Source organism: Artemia sp. Qi Xiang Cuo, chromosome 16, assembly GCF_049724085.1.
Source record: "Artemia sp. Qi Xiang Cuo chromosome 16, ASM4972408v1, whole genome shotgun sequence".
In the NCBI taxonomy this organism is placed as follows: domain Eukaryota; kingdom Metazoa; phylum Arthropoda; class Branchiopoda; order Anostraca; family Artemiidae; genus Artemia; species Artemia sp. Qi Xiang Cuo.
In genome coordinates this window covers 59,490,930-59,512,382 of record NC_142809.1, presented here as the reverse complement: position 1 = coordinate 59,512,382, position 21,453 = coordinate 59,490,930, and the positions used below count along the sequence as shown (strand labels likewise).

The 21,453-nt window shown below is 34.1% G+C and overlaps 1 protein-coding gene across 2 annotated transcripts in view; it reads right to left on the bottom strand.

The window, feature by feature from the left end:
- The window catches only part of Ih (hyperpolarization activated cyclic nucleotide gated potassium channel Ih), a 502,482-nt gene that overhangs the window by 224,295 nt on the left and 256,734 nt on the right, over nucleotides 1-21,453 (bottom strand). Inside the window, exons 6-7 of one of the 2 annotated variants that reach the window (XM_089102539.1) lie at nucleotides 10,810-10,920; nucleotides 2,917-3,066 (exon numbers count right to left, since the gene is read on the bottom strand). In XM_089102539.1, coding sequence (XP_088958665.1) covers nucleotides 2,917-3,066; nucleotides 10,810-10,920 — 261 coding nt within the window. The remainder of the gene's footprint in view (nucleotides 1-2,916; nucleotides 3,067-10,809; nucleotides 10,921-21,453) is intronic. The other variant, XM_089102540.1, reaches the window with a different exon arrangement.

The window sequence follows — 21,453 nt, the reverse complement described above, 5'->3', positions numbered from 1 at the left end:
TTGGGACATATAAGGTATTTATAGAAATTATGGCCATAGAAGCTTTGGAGAGGGCTCGTGGGATTGTCAATAAGACGCTCTAGTGTTCTTTTTAAGAGTCAAAGTGATCGGAAAGCAGCTACCCCCCCCATACACACAAACACACGTCATATTGTACCGAAAAGCATCTAATAGAAATTTTGAGATAGCTATTCTATTCAAAATGGTCTAAATATCATATAACAAGGCCTTTGGGGTTGAAACAATCCCCAGAGAGAACAGGCAAGGGTTGTAAGCTATGCCAAGGGGGTATTTAAGGTTTTTATGGAAGGGATGGTTGCTTAACTTTAGAAGAGACTCGGTATTTCTCCCTGAAAAAAACTATGTCAATATAAAACGAACAGAAATTAATTAAAAAATTTTTTCAACAAAATGAGTTTTTTTAAAAAGTAAAGAACTCCATTAAACCAAAATCAACAAAAATAGAATCAAATATTCTACCAATAATACAACTACCACAAATCAGTATCAATAAATATATGAAACCTAAAACAAACAGAAATTTAAACAAGTAAGAGTCAAAACGCAAAACGAGCAGGAATTATATATGAGTAGGTTTCTAGACCCCAAGCTTTCTAAAAGCCAGAACATAATTTGTACTTTACTGAATTTTTTTTTTTTTTAATGTTTTCACTTTTCTAACTTTAGGAAATCCAAAATCAATTAAGATTTTAAGGAATAAATATCAGCATATGTATATTATACTGACAATGCAGATTTTTCTCAGTAAATTCATTTGAAATTTTTCCGTAAAGTACAAATTACATTTTGGATTTTAAAAAGCTTGGGGCTTAGTACCATACTCATATTAATTTCTGCTCGTTTTGAGTTCATTGTCTACATATAGTATGTAAACAGTGTATAGAGTTCATTGTTTGAGCTCGTTTTCATCAAGTTTAATCTTACACATCAAAAGTTACGAGCCTGATAATATTTGTCTTATTTTCGAAAAAAGGGGGAAACACCCCCTAAAAGTCATAGAATCTTAATGAAAATCACGCCATCAGGTTCAGCGTTTCAGAGAACCCTAATGTAAGGGTTTCAAGCTCCTATCTGCAAAAATGTGGAATTTTTAATTTTTTTTGCTTGAAGAATGATCACGGATGCGTGTTTTTTTTTATTTATTTTTTTTTCCAGGGGTGATCGTATTGACCCAGTGGTCCTAGAATATCACGAGAGGGCTCAGTCAAACGGAAATAAAAAGCTCTAGTGCCCTTTTGAAGTGACCAAAAATATTGGAGGGCAACTAGGCCCCCTCCCATGCTCATTTTTTCGCAGTGTTACCTGATCAAAATTTTCAGATAGCCATTTTGTTCAGCATAGTCAAAAATCTAATAGCTCTCTCTCTTTGAAGAGGATGTAATCCCCCACAGTCGCCGGGAAAAGGGCTGCAAGTTGTGAACTTTACCCATTGTTTACATATAGTATTAGTTATTGGGAAATATACAGACGTTTTCAGGGGGGATTTTTTCTGGTGGGGAAGGAGTGGGAGGATGGTTACGTGGTACGTGGTAGGATCTTTCCATGGAGGAATTTAATTCATGGGGGAAGGGCATTTCCATGAAGGGGATTTGGATTTCCCCGCATTATTTAAAGACGATCAGAAATTAAATAAAAAAAGAAGTTTTTTCAAGTGAAAGTGAGGAAAAACATTAAAATTAAAAACGAACAGAAAATATTACGTATATGAGGGGGTTGCCTCTCCTCAATAGCTCGTTCTTCCGCTAGAGTTTTTTTTAACTTTTAAAAGAGGTTATTATTCTAATTAAACAGCCTTTGTGGATCAGGAGTCATTCTTAAATAACTGGAACAAAAGTCAAACTTAGGTTACTATAAGATTATTATTAGTTAAAAAAAAAGGTAAAACTAATCTATGAATTATGTTGTAAATATTCATGTATGGTGAGCAGTCTTAGAAACCTGCATTAATTCAAAAATTTAATAAACAAACAAGTTTTTTTTTAACTGAAAGTAAGGAGCGATATTAAAACTTAAAACAAACAGAAATTATTCCATATATGAAAGGGGCTGTCCCCTCCTCAACGCTCCGCTCTTTGCGCTAAATTTTGCTCTTTCTCACATCTCTACTTTTTGAAACAATAAAAAACTTTAGTGTAAAGAGCGGGCGCTGAGGAAGGGATAGCCCCTTTCATATACGGAATAATTTCTGTTCGTTTTAAGTTTTAATGTCGCTCCTTGCTTTCAGTTAAAACAAAACTTTTTTTATTTAATGCTGAGAAGAACCGTCTTTTATAGCTTAACGAAATTTTTTTTCTATAACATGAAGATTCATTAATTTCCAGATTGTATCCCCTTTTCTGGGCTGTGTTATATTTGAAGGTAATTTTAGAACTGCGTATTTGGAAGATGTGCTTCTAGGTAGCTTGTGTTTACCTGCTTCAAGAATATTTTTCTTTTACTTCTTCTTATTTAGCTTTTCTTTTTTTTCTTTTTTTTTGGCTTGTTTCCTTTCTATTTGCTTTCTGTAGTCTTTATATTTTGATATTTTTCTTATGTTTCTCCTTGCACCAAGGACGACTCTAGCGGATTTTGGTGGAGTACAACTTTTCAAACCGCTTTTTCCCCCACCCTCCCCCTGAAATAGAAATCGCAGGCTTTCTTCATTAAAACAATTTCTACTGATGCTCATGTTATTTAATCTAATATTCTTTCCGATTACCCACCCCCAATTCGCACAAAGATTTGAACGTATGATCTGGGGTATATTTCCCCCAGGTCTCCTCCAATACCAGGTCGTAATCCCTGGAGGGATTTCCTCCAGGGATGTACTGAAAAAACACTAGTGCATTGACGAGAGTGGGAGAGCTTCACACAAATTTCTCAAATCTGTTATTCCTTAGGGGTCAAATGTCTCACCTGTAACTCATTTATGGCTACCCAAGAATTTGGTGGAAATCCTTGGAGCATTGGAACCAAAAACTGTAAGCAGCCAGACCAATGACCAATAAGCAGCATCATGCAAATAAGATTGAAAATCCTCATGAATACACTCGCCATGTTGAGGAACTGAAAATAAAGTATTTGAATTACTTGTCATTTACTAGTTGCTGAATTAGTTGCGTGTTTGTTTATTCTCCCACTTTTGCGTTGATTTATACCAGGGCTATAAATTTTGGCTAGTTGTGCATTTGTTTTGTAAAAATGATACTTTTGGTGGCACCGATACTTGCCTCGGAGGCGCCTCTGGCTTTGGGCTTCTGAGTGTATACCACTGGCATTGTTAAATTTTAATTAGTTATACTTACTATTTTTTTGGAAAGTGAAAAGCGTAGAGATGTGTTTTTCAAGGAGCTAAAAAAAAAAAAAAAAAAGGATAAAGGTAATTAAACAATAAAAGTCTTTAGAAACCAGATCGTGAGATAGTGGAAAGCATATCCCATTATAAATAAAAATGATACAACTAGTTTTCAGGGGTGCAAATTAGGAGGTAGCAGCAAGAGAGGGCAATTGGAGCCCTAGATGGAGGTGCAGTATTTCCGGGGATACATGCCTCGTGTTTCCACTTTTTTATGGGCCACCCTAGAAAAGTGGATGGCATGCTGAAGTTGTAATTCTATGTCCTTTGGGATTAAGGTTCGAGTATTTTATAGTATATAATTCATAATATAAAATAATATATTTGAGTATTTCATGATATAATATATTACCTGTTGGGATGAGAGTCAGTGGTATGACTCTGCTAGCTCATTTCCCAATTTTTATTTCCTAATTTTTATGTATTTCTTTTTCTAGAAAATGGAAAAAGACAAAAATGACCCTCCTCTTAGATTGAGGAAAACACTGTTTTTAAATCTTAATTAAAAAAAAGCTCTTTTCCTAAACAGTTGCCACTGCTAGTTCTTTATCTCTATAACTAATTACAACAATATTTTTTTTTTCATACCTTGCCAACAAGAGCCCCCAATTTACGAAAATGTAGAGGCAAAAAAACAAAAAGAGTATTCAATCTTTGATTCAATTTTTTCCATAACAATACCAAAACGAAATTTTTTCAAAGTCTAAGGAGGGAGGCCATGACATTCAGAGGGACATTAAGGTAGAGGGGGTGTAATTGCCACCCCTGCAATTCAAAATGATTGGGGGATTGGTTTTGGGTGCGTTTATGGATTTAGGTATAATAAGTTCTTGCCTCCTGTTTTGATTTAAGGAGTATCGGAAGCCAGCACTGTCTTAAGAGATAATTACTTGCTTTATTTACTAAAATTTGTTCATTTTATTTGGCAAACGACATAAACGAATCTTACTTTATTCCGCAGTCATGGAAACCTGGAACAGATACAAAGGAGACGTTGACGAAATATAAACAAGTCTTAAGCTATGAGGATTAATTTCACTTTAATTAGTTGTCACTAGCAGGGGGTCGTTAAACAGAATCTTTAAGAATAAAATATGGGGGCTATCTCTAAGAAATTGGAATGTTTGATGGTTTGATGGCTTTGTTTATCTAAGCCAACAGGGACGAAAGTCTTTGTCAGATCAGTGTTATACACAGAATTTTGTTTTTAAGGGGGAACAGGATTTTAAGGATGGGGAAATGGGGAAGATTGGGGAACATTAGGAAGATTAGTATGGGGAAGCTTGAAAAAAGTAATAGCTGAAATATCTACAAAATACAAGAAAATAGAGAAAAATATAATAAGACTAAGTACATTAGAGCCCAGAATCAGCTGTAAATAGAAAAATCTGATCAAAAGTGTTTGCCAGTACAACCATGAAGCGCCAGGAGGAATCTCAAAATTAATTAATTCGTATTGGTAACAAAGTAAATATTCGAACTGAACGTGATACAGCTAAAACCATTGACGCAAAGAGTAAAAACTTTTCCTTCTGTTAACTGGATAAAATTTGGCATAGGCTAACTATTACAGTTAAAGACAATAATGAATAAAAGGGTGGGGCTATTCGAACTCCCTGTCTGACATACGATTAAACTAAACTGACCGGTTTAAGAAATCAGGTCACAAAAATAAAACCAACGGAAGTAAAGTACACTTGTAACAGAAAAGTACAGGATTGTAATCTTGCTTTTTCTCTTTGGCGAGACTTTTTTCTCTTTTGTCTCCAGATATGCCCAGGATTTGGAGCTACAGTCTTGGAGGTCTAGGAAGTTGGGCACAACCTCGAAAAACATAAAAATTAGTGAACTACAAGGGAAATACAGAAAAAAAATTAGGTTACAGGGCACGCGCCCAAATTACACTTTTACCATGCGTACGTAACTACTTATTACCTTGTTTCGCGTGATACAAAAATGAATGCTAAGGTTTGGATGCAATATTTTTGATTAAAGCATGTTTTATTTCAGGGTCTCTAGCTAAATTCTAATAAAAAGCAATGCATTAATACAAGCATCTACAGATATGATACAGAAAGAAGTTACAGTATCGACTAAAACATTTTTCAAAACATTTTTTAGCGAAAATGCTAAAAAGAAGTCGAAGAATAAACTAAATTACAATTAGGATCTTACCTAAAACTTTTGATGTAGAGGGTCTCAGCTTTGTAGCACTAGACTGAAATCTTAAGTAAGTGAAAAAAAAGACATAGTAACACTTTACTGAGCCTACTCCTCTCCTTCAGTGTGGTTCTTACATTTAACAATGGCCTTGGTAATAAAGACAAAATTCTAAACAATAATTGACAAAAATATTTGCATCGAAAGAATGCTGTTTATTCTGATTTAATTTATGTTCGCAAACACAATTTTTAATTAACCCATGAAAAGTTATTACCATAGGGAAATTGGAATAGCTTCATAAAAAGAGGAAAACAATCTAGAAAGGGTGACAGCTTGAAAATTTGCACTGTTAAATTAAAATTTCTTGGAAGTCTCAAATCCTTAACTAAAAAATAAAGGAATTATTGTATGTTTCCCGAGATGGACAGTCATGGATGTATATGTGCTAGTGCGTGTTCGTTTTTTTATGGGTTATTGTTTGAACCCAGGAGTCTTAGAACATCCGTTTGGGGATCGTCAGAACCAAAGCGCGATGTTGAAGTGCCCTTACAAATTAGAATTGATATTGTGCTACTGCGAAGTCTAGATTTCTACTATTGCATGCCACGAAAGAACTATTTGGCTCAAATATGATGAAATTTCGATAAATTAAAAATTCTTAGAACGCCTATTAGTAACAAAAAAACTACCATAAATCAGACCTAAATTTTCTAGATGTTCATAATTTCAAATCAATACTGAGGGGAGAAGGATGTTTGCCCCGATGATATCTTTCATTTAGAGAAACATATTTAAACTTTAATGTTTTTAATCGATGTTGTACATGTTGTGTCAATGTCAATGTCAAGATTTCAATGTTATAGATGTTGATTAAGCATCTATATGCTGATATAGATGCTTCAAAATTTTCAAATGCCGAACAGCTGCAACAAAGATTTCAGCTTTAGCAACAAGGGTGGAGTAAGATGAGTTCAGCTACTTTCAACTAATTAGGACAATATATTTCTATTCTCTAAGGCAAACACAGTTCACTAAGGTCTAGGTACGAGCAGAGTAATTTATTTCGAGTGGGGGCAATAATAAAGAAACAAAAACTTCTATTTGATAATTTTAATTAGAAGTGCCCATAAATTCCGTAAATTTTAGGATTTAGGGGGGTGGGCTGACCCCAAGATCTCACTATCCCTTCCGAGGCCTTATACTCGAAGTTCTTTTTTTTGAAAATTTTCAAAGCCGTACTGTACATTAAAACAAATAAAACATTTTTTTTTCAGAATACTGCTAGTCTATGGCTAGTGAGAGGAAAAAAAAACTATCATACAAATGTTTAGCCTGTACCAAACGTGGCGTCCTCAATGTGGAGAACAAAGAATTTAAAATAAAACTACGTGGGAATATGTAAAATAAAAAAATATATAAAATATACAATAAAACCGAATATAAATAATTGCTACTCCGTGACACAAATAATGGAAGTAGAATATACAATATAAAACCGTTGTCCAGAGGAGTGACTCTCTTTTATATTTAAATTCCGCGACTTGTGTCATAGAGTATCAATTGCATATATTTGCTTTGATCATTTTCTTTTTGTTCTCATTTGATTTTAAGGTTTCATCCTATTTTTTGGTATATTTGTATTCTAAGTTTCTTCTTCCGCACGCTGAGGACACCCTGTTTGATACAGGCGAAATGCATGTATGATTGTTTATTTTCTTTCACTTCCTAGTGATCATAGACCCGTTATTTTCTCAAAGTTTCTTGCTTTGTTTTGTCATGATTGGCCGGTTTGGCTTTAGATCTTTTATTCCTATTTTACTTTGTGTCAGCTTAATGTAAAGAACATCCTAAAAAGCCAGGTTTAAGGATTATAAAAGTGTAAAGTTCTACATAAGGCTAAAATTATCTACTTTACCTACTTTAGGCACAATCTTTTAAGCTAAGGATTATGGAAGTGCAAGGTCCTACTTTATGCTAAAATTATCTACTTTACCTACTTTAGGCAACTTTAGGCATAATCCTTTAGGCTAAGAATTATAGAAGTGCAGAGTCCTACTTTAGGCTAAAATTATCTACTTTACCTACTTTAGGCTAAAACAAATTCATTCGCTCCAGTGAGTGGGATTCAGTTAAAGTCAAATTCCAAAGTTTTCTATTAAGTAATAGTGAACTGCTAGTTAGGTATGTATAGACTTAAGATCTAAGGTGTAAGGTCCAAGGAATTTGGGCTGATATTTCTTGTTGAAAACGAAATTTTCTTTCCAGGAAAAAAATACTTCTTTGAAATCCTATTTAATTCACAATTCTAATATTGCATATCCACTTGTGCATGAACAGGATCAGGAAGTTTTATTTACTTTAAGTATATTTTCTCTACCAATAACCTGGAATTTTCAACTCTGCCTTGAAATAGTGGTGAACGAATATTGATGCATTCTAATTATTGTTGTAACCACCAAGAAGACAACACTTTTAGGGCCAAATGGACTTCAATGAGGACAGGAATCTTGGAAATAAATTCGGTTGTACTGATTCTTGACGCTCCAATAAAAAAAATGTTTTAATATATTTGTTTTTAGTAGAGCACAAATTATCTTCTAGCTTTGAAAAGGTTTAAGTAGACGATACCCCTGTTTCAGTTGTGTTAATTTCTGGTCATTTTAACTTTGACATGATTATTCATTTTCATTTTTTCATTAGGGTTCATTTATTCATTCATGGTATTGGGTGTTCATTTTAAGTTAGACTTATTGCATAAGTTAACTTCCACTTGTTTTAGGTTTTGATACTGCTCTTTACTTTTCTTTGAAAAACTTTTTTAAATGTGTTTTTAGACTAATTTATATTGGTTTTTAATTGGGAAAGCTTTCTAACGGGTTAAAGGTAAGAATTTTTCTAAATCCCTTTTCTGCTGAAGAATTGAAATTTCTTATTGAATTTAAATTTTCGGAAAGTTTTGAATATTCAGTATTAGTTTTGTACAAAATATTTTTAAATAATGTTTTACTTTTTTCAATCAAATAATTTTTTGTTTTATGTCGACATAATTAATATTCTTAAAGAATTCTCAAGAATTCTGTAACTCTTAAGAATCTGAAGCGACTGTTGGATCAAATGCTTTTTAATGAGTACGCTTTTTTATTCTTGTATTTTCTTTGTTTTCGGCATTCTGGCCATAAGATCATGGGGGGGGGAGGATGTGCCGATGTATTTGTTTTTATTGTTATAATTTATTGTTGGCTGCGGAATAAGCTATCTATTTATTATCTAACAACAAATACTAATGCCGATTTGTTGAGCGAGTTCTTTTATGGCATTAGAAGCAATTATAGTTTTTGAATAATTTGCCTTTTCTGTCAGTGTTTTTAATAGTGTTTATACTCGATAACAATATAAGCCATCTTCATTTTCGATCGGTATTCGCGCTCGGAAATTTTTCACCAACAAAATTACGTCCTGTTACAAATATTCTTTAGTAAAGAAGCCAAATACCAGCTGCTTCAGGTTTCGTTCCTCATTTTGACTAAAAATTGTATCAAGATCTTTCACAAGAGCTTTTTTACTATTTACACTAAAACAAGATAACTTAACAGACCTTAATCAGCCTTAACAGACCTTCCACCCAAAGTATCTAGCCCATATTTAGTTAGGAAAAAACCATCTATTATATTTGTATCGATTTGTTGCTAGAGTTGAGGATTGGGAATTAAGCGCGTCTAATATATATTGAATTTAAGGAGACTGAACTTCAAATACTTATTACTCCCTTCACGATTAAAGCGAATGCTCTATCCGTTTTTTCACAAGTACATTTTTTGATCTTGCTAGAACATGACGTGTATTTTGGCCAAAACTGTTGCATGCCAGACATCATCGCCAAGCCAGGTTTTTGTAGACTTGAAGCACCTATTCAAAATCCTAATTAGGAGCTAAACCTGTAGTTTCATTTACATATTTGTTTGTTTTTGTAAGTGTAAAATCAGAATTAAAGAGATAAAATCTATCTTTCGAACAAAAAGGCCGAATTTCAAATACTTTGCGCTTCGTTCACCATTCCAGCACAACTGCACCAAGTCATCCACAACAGAAACTCTGCACTTTTGCAAGAACGTGAAGTCTATTAGAGTCAAGCCTTTTATTCACGTGATGGCTTCTATATTCTTTCGGAAGACCTTCTCTCGAAGCATTCAAAGCATGATTCTAACTAGGCTACAACCTCACACTTTATTTAAATACCAGGTTAATTTTAGCAAAAAGAAAAATTAGTAATTAAAAAAAATTAAGTTTAAATTTTGAATAAAGAAATTAGTTTCCAGTTTCTTCATGCTTTGCTCATGATTCGAGTTAAAGTTTTACCAACTCTTCCCTAGAAGTACACATTGTACTTTCACAAGAGCACGAAGCTTGATTTGGCCAGATAACTTTATTGAAAATTCAGATTTTACATCAAAATTGATTAGATCTTCTGCTTGGAACTTTTAATTCATAATGTTATTTAGGATGCAATCTTCCAGTTTATACATTTACAGGCTAAAATTCCTTTTAAAATTCTAAAAATACTTTGAGGATAAAATTATTGTGATTATTAAGATCAAATATATATTTCGAATAAAAGAACTAAATTTCAACTGTTCCGTGCTTCGTTCAAGGTTCGAACTAAAGCTTCATCAAGCTCCAGGTACTCCACAAGAATGTCTGTTTTACTGTTGCAAGAGCAAGACACCTACGTGATTTGAAACTCTGACTCACAAGACGCCTTTTTTTGGACAAATCCTTAAGGACGTTTAGCCTGAATAATTTAATTCAAGGTCACAAAGTCTTAGCTAGAGAATGAACTTCCATTTTACCAATTTTACTATCTACAAATTACCAAGAGTTATGAAGTGTAGAGATGAAATTTGAACTTTGAATGCAGAGAACGAACTTCAACTACTTCATGCCTCGTTCAACATTCGCAAGAGCGTTACCAAGCATAGAATTTATTTGGGCTAAAAATTGACTTACAACATAATTTCATCCCAGCAGATTCTAAAATATCTTCCCGTTTAATCATTTAGTTTGGTCTTAATCAAAGACCTCTTCTTCTCAAAAACTTCTTCTATTTCATTTGTTTGTCAATTTAGTTCTGCATGAGATTTTAGGAAGTCAAGAGATCAAATGTGATATTCAAATAGAGATCGAATTTCAACTACTTCATGCTTCGTTCATCATTCGAGCTAAAGCTTTTACCATGTGCATAAGCAGTGTTATTTCGAGAGGACGGACAAATTAACCATGCATAGGATGGTTACCTTAATAATAAGGCCGTTTTTGTTGAAAGGTAGATTAGAAGTTTTGCATTGGCCTTCAGAACCCAACCGACCTCGTCTCTCAGTCTGCTTTTTTCGGATGTTTTGCAAGATCTAGAGAAAGATAAGGCAGATGCTGAACATTAAGACAGTTAGTAGAAAAGAAAAATGGAATGCATACAGAGAAATGCCAAACTTTTTTTTTGAATTTTTACTTTTCTTGCGATAGGGAGATCAATTGCCAAAATTGTATATTGTATTTTAGTATCAAGATCATTTGAAAATAAATTGAACTGGAATATGCAACATTTAAATTAATTAAATATTTGAACTGGTGAGCAGAAAAGTATATAATCATATAGATCTAGACAGATTAGGAAAAATCAAGAGTTCAATTGATGGTGAAAAAGACGATTTGTAGCTATGTAGTTTTGGTAGTAGCGAGCGTAAATTAAAAGGAATATGGGCTAACGATTAGTACAAATAAGCTAATACATATGGCACTAACATCACAAGAAAGTTTAGTTTTCCTTTGAAAGGGTAGGAAAGTATAGCTTTCCTTTGAAAAGGTAGTTGTCTTTACAAATCCAAAAATTGTTAGTGCTCGAATTTCCACATACGAAATATCACTTATTAGTTTCGCTTATTCATTTAAACGCTTCCAAAAGCAACATTGACCAAAACTTGGTATTACCCTAAAAATTTCGTAATTTTTAAACAACTCGATCAGGATTTTTGTTCGGGGAGGATTTTTGTTCAGGGACATGAAAAATGTGTTTATATACATTCTGTTATATTTTTACGAGCCAACAAATACTTGGAGGGCCCGGGGGGCCCTCCCCCTAATGGATAAGGCCATGAACTCAATTTTTTTTTTATTAAATGGCGATTTTAGAAAAATAACGTTTTATTTCGATTTCCTTTGTAGTTTAAACACTTATTCTGGATCAGAATTTTAAAGAGAATCGATTGGCAAAGCTTGTCTCAATTCCTTTATTTAACTAAAATAAAAAGGGGAGAAACTTAGCATTGTTAATTACCCTATTGTAATTATACATTTAAGTTCTTGATTGTTTTCTAGTTTTTTTTTTAATTTCGTTTAACTTTTATTGTTACAAGATCAAGGAATTGATCATCAAATCTGTTTCAACGTCATTATGATGTTCGTTATGACCTTGGTATTATCTCAAATAATCATTTCCTTTCCAGTAAAATATCGATTTTTGTTTGTGCCCCTTTCCGTGCAAAAGGGGCGATTGTTCACCAAAAAAAAAAAAATTCATTTACAGAATGAATGTATTTTCTTTTAGAATGCAACAATTTATTTTTTCAGAGAGATAGGATCCAACTGTTTCCAACCTCATATCCCAAATTATTCAGTTTCTGAAATATTTTTGCGTCAAACTGCCTTCGTTTTTTAATTTACTTGTTATTCTTAATCTAACAGGAATCTCAAATGTGCTGGTTCCGACCTATTCCAATATCTGATATGAGCTGTTATCTATGACAGGTTTAGACATAGTTTTATCAAATATTTACAGCCTATGTTAGTCTTATTTTAAATAGCGTTTAACAAGCTTTATTTGTAATTAATTTAGATTAAATATTGATTTTAAAGGTTTGTGCAATGCATGAATATAATTGCAAATTGGAAATTATAATTGGAAATTATGCAAATTGGAATTGCAAATTATAATTGTAAATTTGCATATATATAAATAATATGCAAATTGGAGCGTTTGAGTACATCGGTTTTTTGAAGCTTGGTCCATTACAAAGACCCGATGTGGTGCTGAATTCATTGCCTTATTTAAATTTTCTACTTTTTAACTTTTATGTTGATTTAGCTTAATTAAAACATAGTTAAAAATTGCTGATACTAATTTTAATTTACGATATTAATAATTAGAATTAAATTGAATTATCGTTTAGTTGATGAAAATATATTCAAACACCATTAGTGCAACTTTTTACATAAAGTACTCATGATATGCTCACTTTTTTCATTTCTAAATATAGTCATATATAGTCACAGTATCAGTACTGAACTAGTTTTCAAGGTGTCAACATCTAACTAATCGGATTAAATTTCATTCGAACAAATAGCATCTAAAGTGAAATTCTTGTATTGCTTGCAAAAGCTTTTGCCAGTGATAATTGAATTTTGGACTGAAAGTGGAATTACGATTTTAGGATTCGTTCGTTAAATGCTGTTTTTATAGCCGAGCGAAATTTAGGCTGGGTTGGGCCTTGCAAGTTTGGCCGGTCACAGATGTACCCGTGGGGCATATCCTTCACGTAAAGTTATGTTTTTTTTATCTCTGATCTTTATTTCTGATTTAAAATTGACGATAATATTATTGAATTATTAACACAAATTCAAGCACTTAATTTGAAGTTGAATATTATTGACCCGATGTTAAGGCAGGCCATTTCAATGACGTCGGATGTGGCTTAGTTTGGAAATAAATTTGAAAATGTTGCGTCGTTAGTCCAAAATATTCAAAGGGAATCGTAGTTGGTTCGCAGAGATGTGTCAAATGTACGGGAAGAAGTTGGATTAGCACTGAGAAACATTCAGCATTTAGAAACTGACATGAAGCGAGGAAACGTAGTGCTTTATAACTTTTCGCCACAGCACAGTGGGTACTCACTTCTGGAAGATGTTGTCAGTGCTTTGATTGCGGGAATTCCGAATTTAAATCTCCGTCTTTTTTATTTGCGTGACGCTATCAGACTTAAAAGTTTAATGAGCGTCCGTCCTGTAGTGATCAAATGTGCAAGTGTTGCAGGGCTGGACTATGCATTAAAATCAGGTTTTCTTTTGCAAAGGTTGGGATTTTCAATTAGTCCTGATTACACGGAACGTGAGTTGATTGCCAGAAAAAAACTAAAAGAGTCTTTAGAAGATACAAAGACTGAGGGTTTTGTTGATGTGAAATTACGAGGACTTAAGTTGTTCATCGGTAACCAGGTTTTCATGTATAATTACACAAGCGGCCTGGTTGAAGAACAAAAACGTAACACCGCTCATGACAGTGTAAACCCTTCTAGTAGAAACCAAGCTGAATCCCCTCCCCCCTCCAGAATAGTTCCCACTCGGTGCCACCACCAGATACGGGCATGGTCGGTCGGGAAATCTATAGCAACATGCCGCCTGAAGACGACGGTAGCTTGGCATATCCGTCTAATGCTAGGACTAGATCTGAATTTTCGGCAACGGTTGTATCTTTTAGTTCCGCGACCTCTGGAATGGGGGACGAAGATCGTAATTTAGTGATGTCTTTAACAGAAACCCCAGCTGCAGGGGGATCACAAGCTATCTCAGCACTAAAGCAGCGTAATCCCGCAAATCACTCGAATGCGGAAATTATTAGTCCTGATAACAACGAACCAATGAGGGTAAACCGCCCAAGACCCGCAGAGTATAGTGTCAGAGTAAACTCGGGTGATGATGACGCTAAGAGGGCAATAGTACCAAAAAAACTTTTCCGCCCAAGACAGCGAGAACCGACGATGGGAAATGAGGCGGTATAGGGAAATTTGGGCCATGGTGAAAATTCTCTATTAAATGTGTCACATTGGAACATACAAGGGTTCACGCAAAATAAGTTTAAGGACCTGGTTGAAGCTTGTAGTCCTCAAGTTATTTCTCTTGTAGAAACATGGTCTGGAGAAAATATTATAGTTAAGAATTATAGTTGTTTTAGTGCAAATCGTAAAATGTCGAGAAATGGTCGTTATTATGGAGGTGTATCGTTGTTTGTTTCAGATGTTTTTTTGTCATCTAATGATGTGATCCGGCTAAGAAGTGAGTCTTGTAACTTAGTTTGGGTAATAATTTCACGGGGGAAAAGAAGTCATGTGTTTTGTTCTGTGTATATCCCTCCAGAAAGTAGTTCTTTTTCGGATGAGGATACATGGGAGATATTTAAAAAAGAGTTGTATATTTTTTTGACAAAGTTTCCTGCTGATGGCTTTATTCTTTTAGGAGATTTCAATGCATACACTGGGGAGTTGCAAGAGCCATGGTCTTGCCAATTTGAAGACCATACCCACTCGGAATCTCGTCGTGATGGAATGGGTGATGAAGAAATGGATGAGATCCCTCCAAGGACCAATAAGGACCATCGCCGAAAAAATAGGCAGGGAAGTAAACTTTTGGAAATTTGTGGTAAGGAAAATTTTATTATAGTTAACGGGAGGATCGGGGAGGATAAAGAGCGGGGAGAGTTTACTTGCTTTTTTGGGAAGTATCTGAGTGTAGTAGATTATATAGTTGCAAATAAGTCTCTTTGGCCGGATTGTGCTTGTTTAGGGGTGGTCCCGGTTTTGGGTTCTGATCACCTGCCGATTATGTTGTCTTTGAAAGTGTTAAAAAAGAGGGCATTAAAAAGGTCATTGGGGGGTTTTAGGAGCAAGGTATTAGAAGAAGGATTAGAAGTTAGAGATCCATTGAGGCTAGAATCACAGGAAGAAGAGAAGGTTAAGGTTAAGCTGTTAGGACATGAATTTCAAGCAGGACTAGAGAAGGGAGAAATATTGGCAAATGAAGGAAAAATAAAAGAGTCATTAAAGGTATTAATTGATAGTTTGTATGAAGTAGGTGTTACTACAGCTCAGAAACAACCACGGAAGTTAAATTGTTTTTTTTGATGGTGAATGCGTAGAGAAAAAATCAGAGTTGGTGCAAACATTGGAGCTACTGAGACAATGTTCATATGAGGAGAGGTAATATCTTTATAATATGTATAAAAGCCGAAAAAAAAGAGTATAAGCAACTGTTAAAAGTGAAGAAGTATAAATTTCAATAGGAAGAAGCAGAGAGAATGAAAAGGGAATTTAGGAATAGTAACAAGAATGATTTTTGGAAAATAATAAAAAAATCAGTTACATACACTTCTGACAAGACGAGTATCCCACCGGCGGAAAGTTGGCCAGAATTCATCGAAAGCAAGATGACAGAAAGAGAGGAAACGGATAGCCTGAGTCGGTGGGTGGTTGGCGAAAACCTTGCGGAATTCCCTCTAAAGGAAGAAGATTACAAACTACTGCAGCCTTTCACAGGTGAGGAAATATGGAATTCACTAAAGAAGATGAGAGGGACCTCAGCACCAGGAGTTGATGGCATCCCAACAAGGCTCTGGAAGTGGTCTAGGGTATATTTGTTGCCTTTGTTATCAACGTTATTTTCAAGTGTCCTTAGCAAGTTGGTTTGGCCTCAACAGTGGAATATTTCAATAGTTTTACCACTTTTTAAAAAGGGAGACCGAGCTTTGAATAAGAATTATAGAGGGATTCATTTAGGAAATAGCCTTAGTAAATTATTTTGTAAAGTGTTAGTGGCTAGATTAGATAGTTGGCTTAAAGAGTCAAATAAGTTAATAGAAATTCAGGCAGGGTTTCGAGAGGATTATAGTGGGGTAGATCAGATATTTATTTTGTATGGGCTTATTAGGAAGTATATGAGGAAAAGGGATGGTAGGCTATACGCAGCTTTTTTGGACCTGCAAGGTGCGTTCGATGAAGTTTCACGAGATTTGTTAGTAGAAGGACTTATATAGTTTGGGCTGTTAAGAAGTTTTGTAGGATTCGTTGTTAAAATGTATTTGGTTGTTAGAATGGCATTTAAGGTAGGAAAGTCTTACTCTAGGGCAATTGTCAGTAGGTTAGGGATTAAACAAGGTTGTACAATTTCACCTAGGTTGTTTTACCTGTATCTTAATGATATAGAAGAATATATGGTAGGGCAGGGAGCCCCAACTCTAAATCTGTCTGCAATGCAAGTGTTCGCTCTGTTATTTGCGGATGATATAGTATTGGTGGCTAAAGATGGGCCTGACCTTCAAAAACTGCTAGGAATGGTGTCCTCATACCTAGATGAGAAGCGTTTGGTCCTAAATGTCACAAAGTTAGTAGTTATGGTATTTCGACAACATGGAAATATAGAGGAAAGGTTTAGTGTAGGAGAAGAAGTGCTTAAACTAGTTGAAGATTTTGTTTATTTAGGATGCAAGTTTACTTCAAATGGTAGGTGGAAAGGGCAAATTAATTATGTAGCTAGTAAAGGTCTTAGGGCTATATGGCTAGTTTTAAAGAGTAGTGTTTTGAAAGTAGGCCTGACAGACCTTAGGCTTCAGAAAAGGATATTCCAGACTAAGCTAGCTTCCGTAATGTCTTTTGCAGCAGAGGTGTGGGGCATGGAGAAGGCGGATAAGGTAGACCGGTTACAGTTGATGTATTTTAAGCGGTTAATGGGGGTTAGTGATAAGTTTAATCATTTAGGATTAAAAGGTGATTTAGGTTTGTTATCATTAAGGGTGGGAAGGTTAGTGCGGATAGTAAATTATTGGGAAAGGATTATATATCTGCCTAGTAGGAGGCTAGTAAAGAATGCATATGAGGAGATGCTAGTAGATGGCAGGAAAAGTTCTTGGCCAAACCGGGTTAAAGAGACTATTGATAGATGTGGTTTTAGTGAGTATTGGAATGAGGGGAAGGGGCTAGGTGTGGAAGTGGGGCTAGTTGCGAAAAAAGTAAAGGATAGACTAATAGAGCAGGAAATTCAAAGGTGGCAGAATCAGAAATCATCCTCGGCGTCCCTGGGGCTGTATGGGCTGGCAAAGGAGGTTTGGGGGGAGGAAGTTTACTTTAAAGCGGGGATGAGTAGTGAGGATTTAAGATGGGTAATTTCGGTTCGTGGTAAGTTTTTGGGTATTGGTGAAAGGAGGAAATATATTGGGAATTTTAGGATTAAAAATGGTCCTTACCAGTGTCCTATGTGTGGAGAGGAGGAAGATCTTATCCATTTTATGGGTACATGCCAGGAGTTAAGAAATTTGAGGAGGGAAGTGTTTTCAACTGATTTTGGAGGGGTGGATTGGCTTGAAAAAATTTTTTAAAGTAGAAATTTTGATGATTTTAGAAGGTTGGGTAAATTTGTAAGAGTGGGTATGGCACATAGAGAAACTTTTTTGATGAATTCTGAGTAATTTATTGTGTGTTTTTTTGTATTTATTTTTGTTTTGTTATTTTGCCATGGCCCGAAAAGGCTTTTGTTGCAATAAATATCTATCTGTCTATCTATTTGATAAATAAGTTAGTTGTTTATGTATATAGTAAATTATAAATGTTTGGTCGGGGGCAAAACGTATTTTTCAAGATCTAAGGAGGGAAAGGGTTTTTTTTTCAATATTACTACAGAAAAAGTCATTTTCAATGGCAATAAAAAAAAAGGCATTTTCAGAATCTAGCGGTAGGACGTAGAATCTTGGTTGGGAGGGGTGCAAATAACATGACAGTTTAACCAAACAAATTTTTATCCAACTTAACAATTTTGCATGAAATTCTATTGGAATATAAAAGAGATTGAAATTTACTAGGCCATTTTGTCCGGAATTTTACCAAAAAAACCCTTATGAAGGCAAATATTATAGCAAACTACAGATTTTACCTATTTGACTTTATTAGCCGAAAATGTAGAATATTAATTTACAGGTGAGTTTTAATTCAACTATACTAGTGAGTGGAGTTCTTAGAAGCAATTTTGCCTAAATTTTCAAAAAAAAATTTAGGGTTTGGAGCTCATTGTTGATTCCTTTGTTATTTAGAAACTTTTTAATCATATTGGTTTAAATTATATAGCATATAACATTTTTGGGAATAATTTTAATTGTGACGGAAATATTATGGGTTGATTTCAACTGGAAACTTACGAACACAATTTGGAACTTGAGTCCCCTTATGAAGGTCAGTGTCATTAGAAAATAAAATGTTGCTTATTTGCTCATAATGTACAGTTTTGGATTTTTTTTTATAGAAAATAGAATTTTTGAAGCAATTTGTCTTGAATTGTTCTAAATAGTTTGGAGATTGGAGCCCTTTGTGAAGGCCAATGGAGTTTACAAACAAGGGGACCTTGAAGATTTAATTTCTACTTATTATAGAGCATATAATTGTTTGGTACAACATCTACAAACATCAAAAAGCATTCTGTTTGGCATTTCTACTTTCCAACAATAGAGCATGCATACTTTGTGCAGTAGTAAGAAAAGTGGAGATGTGCACACAGTTAATCATCACGTTTCATCTTCATTATTAACACAAGCTCGCCCTAGAAAATGCACAAAATCTGAATTATTTTTTATATGAAAATTACAAGCGTTTGGGAAATTAAAAGTGATTGGAAAACTTTTTACACAGATTTTGTACGAAAAGGTGATGGGAACAGTGGTGGGTCCAGAGGGGGGTGAGCACCCCATAACAAAGTTTAAAGTAGTGTAATTTACTTCATTAATGCAAATTTCCGTTAATTAAACTTGCTCCAAACGCAAGTTTTTTCGATCGACCTATTTTGCCCCGCCCCCCCCCCCCCCGAAAAAAAATCCTGCATCCACTCCTGCATGGGAAGCATTCATCTAAAGATGGTAGATGTGGATATTAAGGTCAAAGCCCATTGTCCCATAATAAAGATTAATCGAACATACTTCAAAAGGAATTCTTTTAGAACAGTGTTAAATATGAGCTTTCTATAATTTTGACTCCCTTAAAATAACATTCATGGGTCCGTGCTCCTCCCCCAACGAAAAGTAAGATGGTTTATCTACTATTAGTTGGCCATCATAATGATAAATCAACAGCATGATTATTGGCAAAATGATTTTAAATTAAAATCATTAATATAATAACACTCTCCTTTTTCTTTAGGAAGGGGGTGGTGAAGTTTTTATGTAAGCTCCAAGGCTTCATTTAAATATTTTATTATATAATGAATTTAAGAATGGAAAATTTCTTAGGTTGTAGTTTTTAAGTTGCGTTCCTTAAGTTGTAAAATTCCATTTTGTTATGGTCTTGATGATGGACATGACAAATGAAGTCAAAAATTGATTGCTCAACAAAGACCTACAAAACAAAAGAATTACAGGTATAAATAAATCAACCATTAAGTTTTTTTTACTTAATGTAAAAAAAAAACTAAGTTAAAAAAAAAAGAACTCGCCTGACACTAAGTTTCAAAGCTTAGGGAAGCACACAAAAGAACATTTTCAAATAAATAAAACATGTATAAGACGGGCATGGTTGGGACCTTAGAAGCTTCTGAATATGTCTAAATTAAACAAAACTTTTAAACCTGTCATACTTTTTTTTCCATATATAAGTAGGCAAAAAGTGAGCTTTTGCATAAAGCTTTGTCCCATTTTTTAAAGTAGATAGGAGGGCACAATTTCCTTAACTTCTTTGACAGTAGGTTAAGGTTTTACCAAAGGAGGATTTATCACTAAAATAAAAATGTTTACTGTTTTATTTGTCAAAGGGTAATTAAGAGCTAGCAAAATTCTTACGTAAAAAATCTTCTCCCTTGTTACAAGGTTAAGTTGTTGTACTGTATATGAACTGAAAAGGTTTACCATTACTATTCCCTTAATATAAAACAGATATACTCTTTAATAAATGTTTTGAAAGTTGGTAGGGCGAATAATTTTGATAAAATGAAATTTTGTTATTATTTCCTTTCCGATTAAGAGTTTTCAAAATTTCTTTTTATCAAATTTGTGTAAAGGGAGGTTTCACCTTTTCAATTTTTTACAGTTAGTGAAGTTTAACTAAAGGCAAATATTTCAGGAAATTAAAATTGTTACTTGTTTCCTTTCTGAAGACTAATTAAGAAGTCACATCATTTCAGAATTAGGAAAACTTCTTTTTCTCCCCAAGAATAAATTATTATGTAGTTAATTCAATAATTATGAGACCTCACTGGCTAAGCATGACAAAACGAAAAAAGTCGTAGATTTAAATAATTTGTACTACAGATTTATCTGTAGGATTTACATATAGATTGAAAAAAAAAAAAATTTATATCATTCCCTCAAATTGGGAAAGGGTGTTCCATGTCATTAAGTTTTATCCTTTAAGTTCTCTTTTAATAACCTCTTTCCACCCTATTTGAGGATGATTTGCTTTATTTTGGCCGCAAATGAAGGGCCAAGAAGTATAACCTTTGGCAATCTACCATTTTTCGTAAAACTTGGCCTAGCCATTTTTGATTTTCTTTCATAATAATCTTTTAAAGTAGAATTGAACCAAATTTTTCATATATCTTACTGTATGATATAGGGTCACTTGAGCAAATATCTAAAACTATACATAGACATTTTCTACGAAAAATATTTAACAAATCTTCCTCAGACTTTCAATGCACCTTCGGTTCAGTCATATTTAGCCGTTTCAATACCGTGGATTCCAATATTCTTATCTTTGTTCACAGACTTGGCTCCTTAATCTTCAGAAATGTTTTCCAACTGGATAAGAACACCCTGCGCTTTGGCTACTCTACTATTTACATCTCTGCTGCATCCAACATATTTACTAGTAATGTTACCGAGGGAAGTGAAGGCTTCCACTTGATCAATTTTCTGTTACCTAACATCACCTCTTCGCCCTTCTTTATTTGTAGTCCAAACAACTTGCTATTCTTAATACCTAATTTTCAAATTTATTCTTGCACCTTGAGTTGTTGAAACTTCCAAAAATTTATTCATTTAAAAGTGCAAATAAAACAAATATCTTTATCTAGGACACTCAAATCATTTGCATAATTTAAGTCTAGAAGGGTTCTACCTTCCAATTTAATACCACGTTCTCCCATAG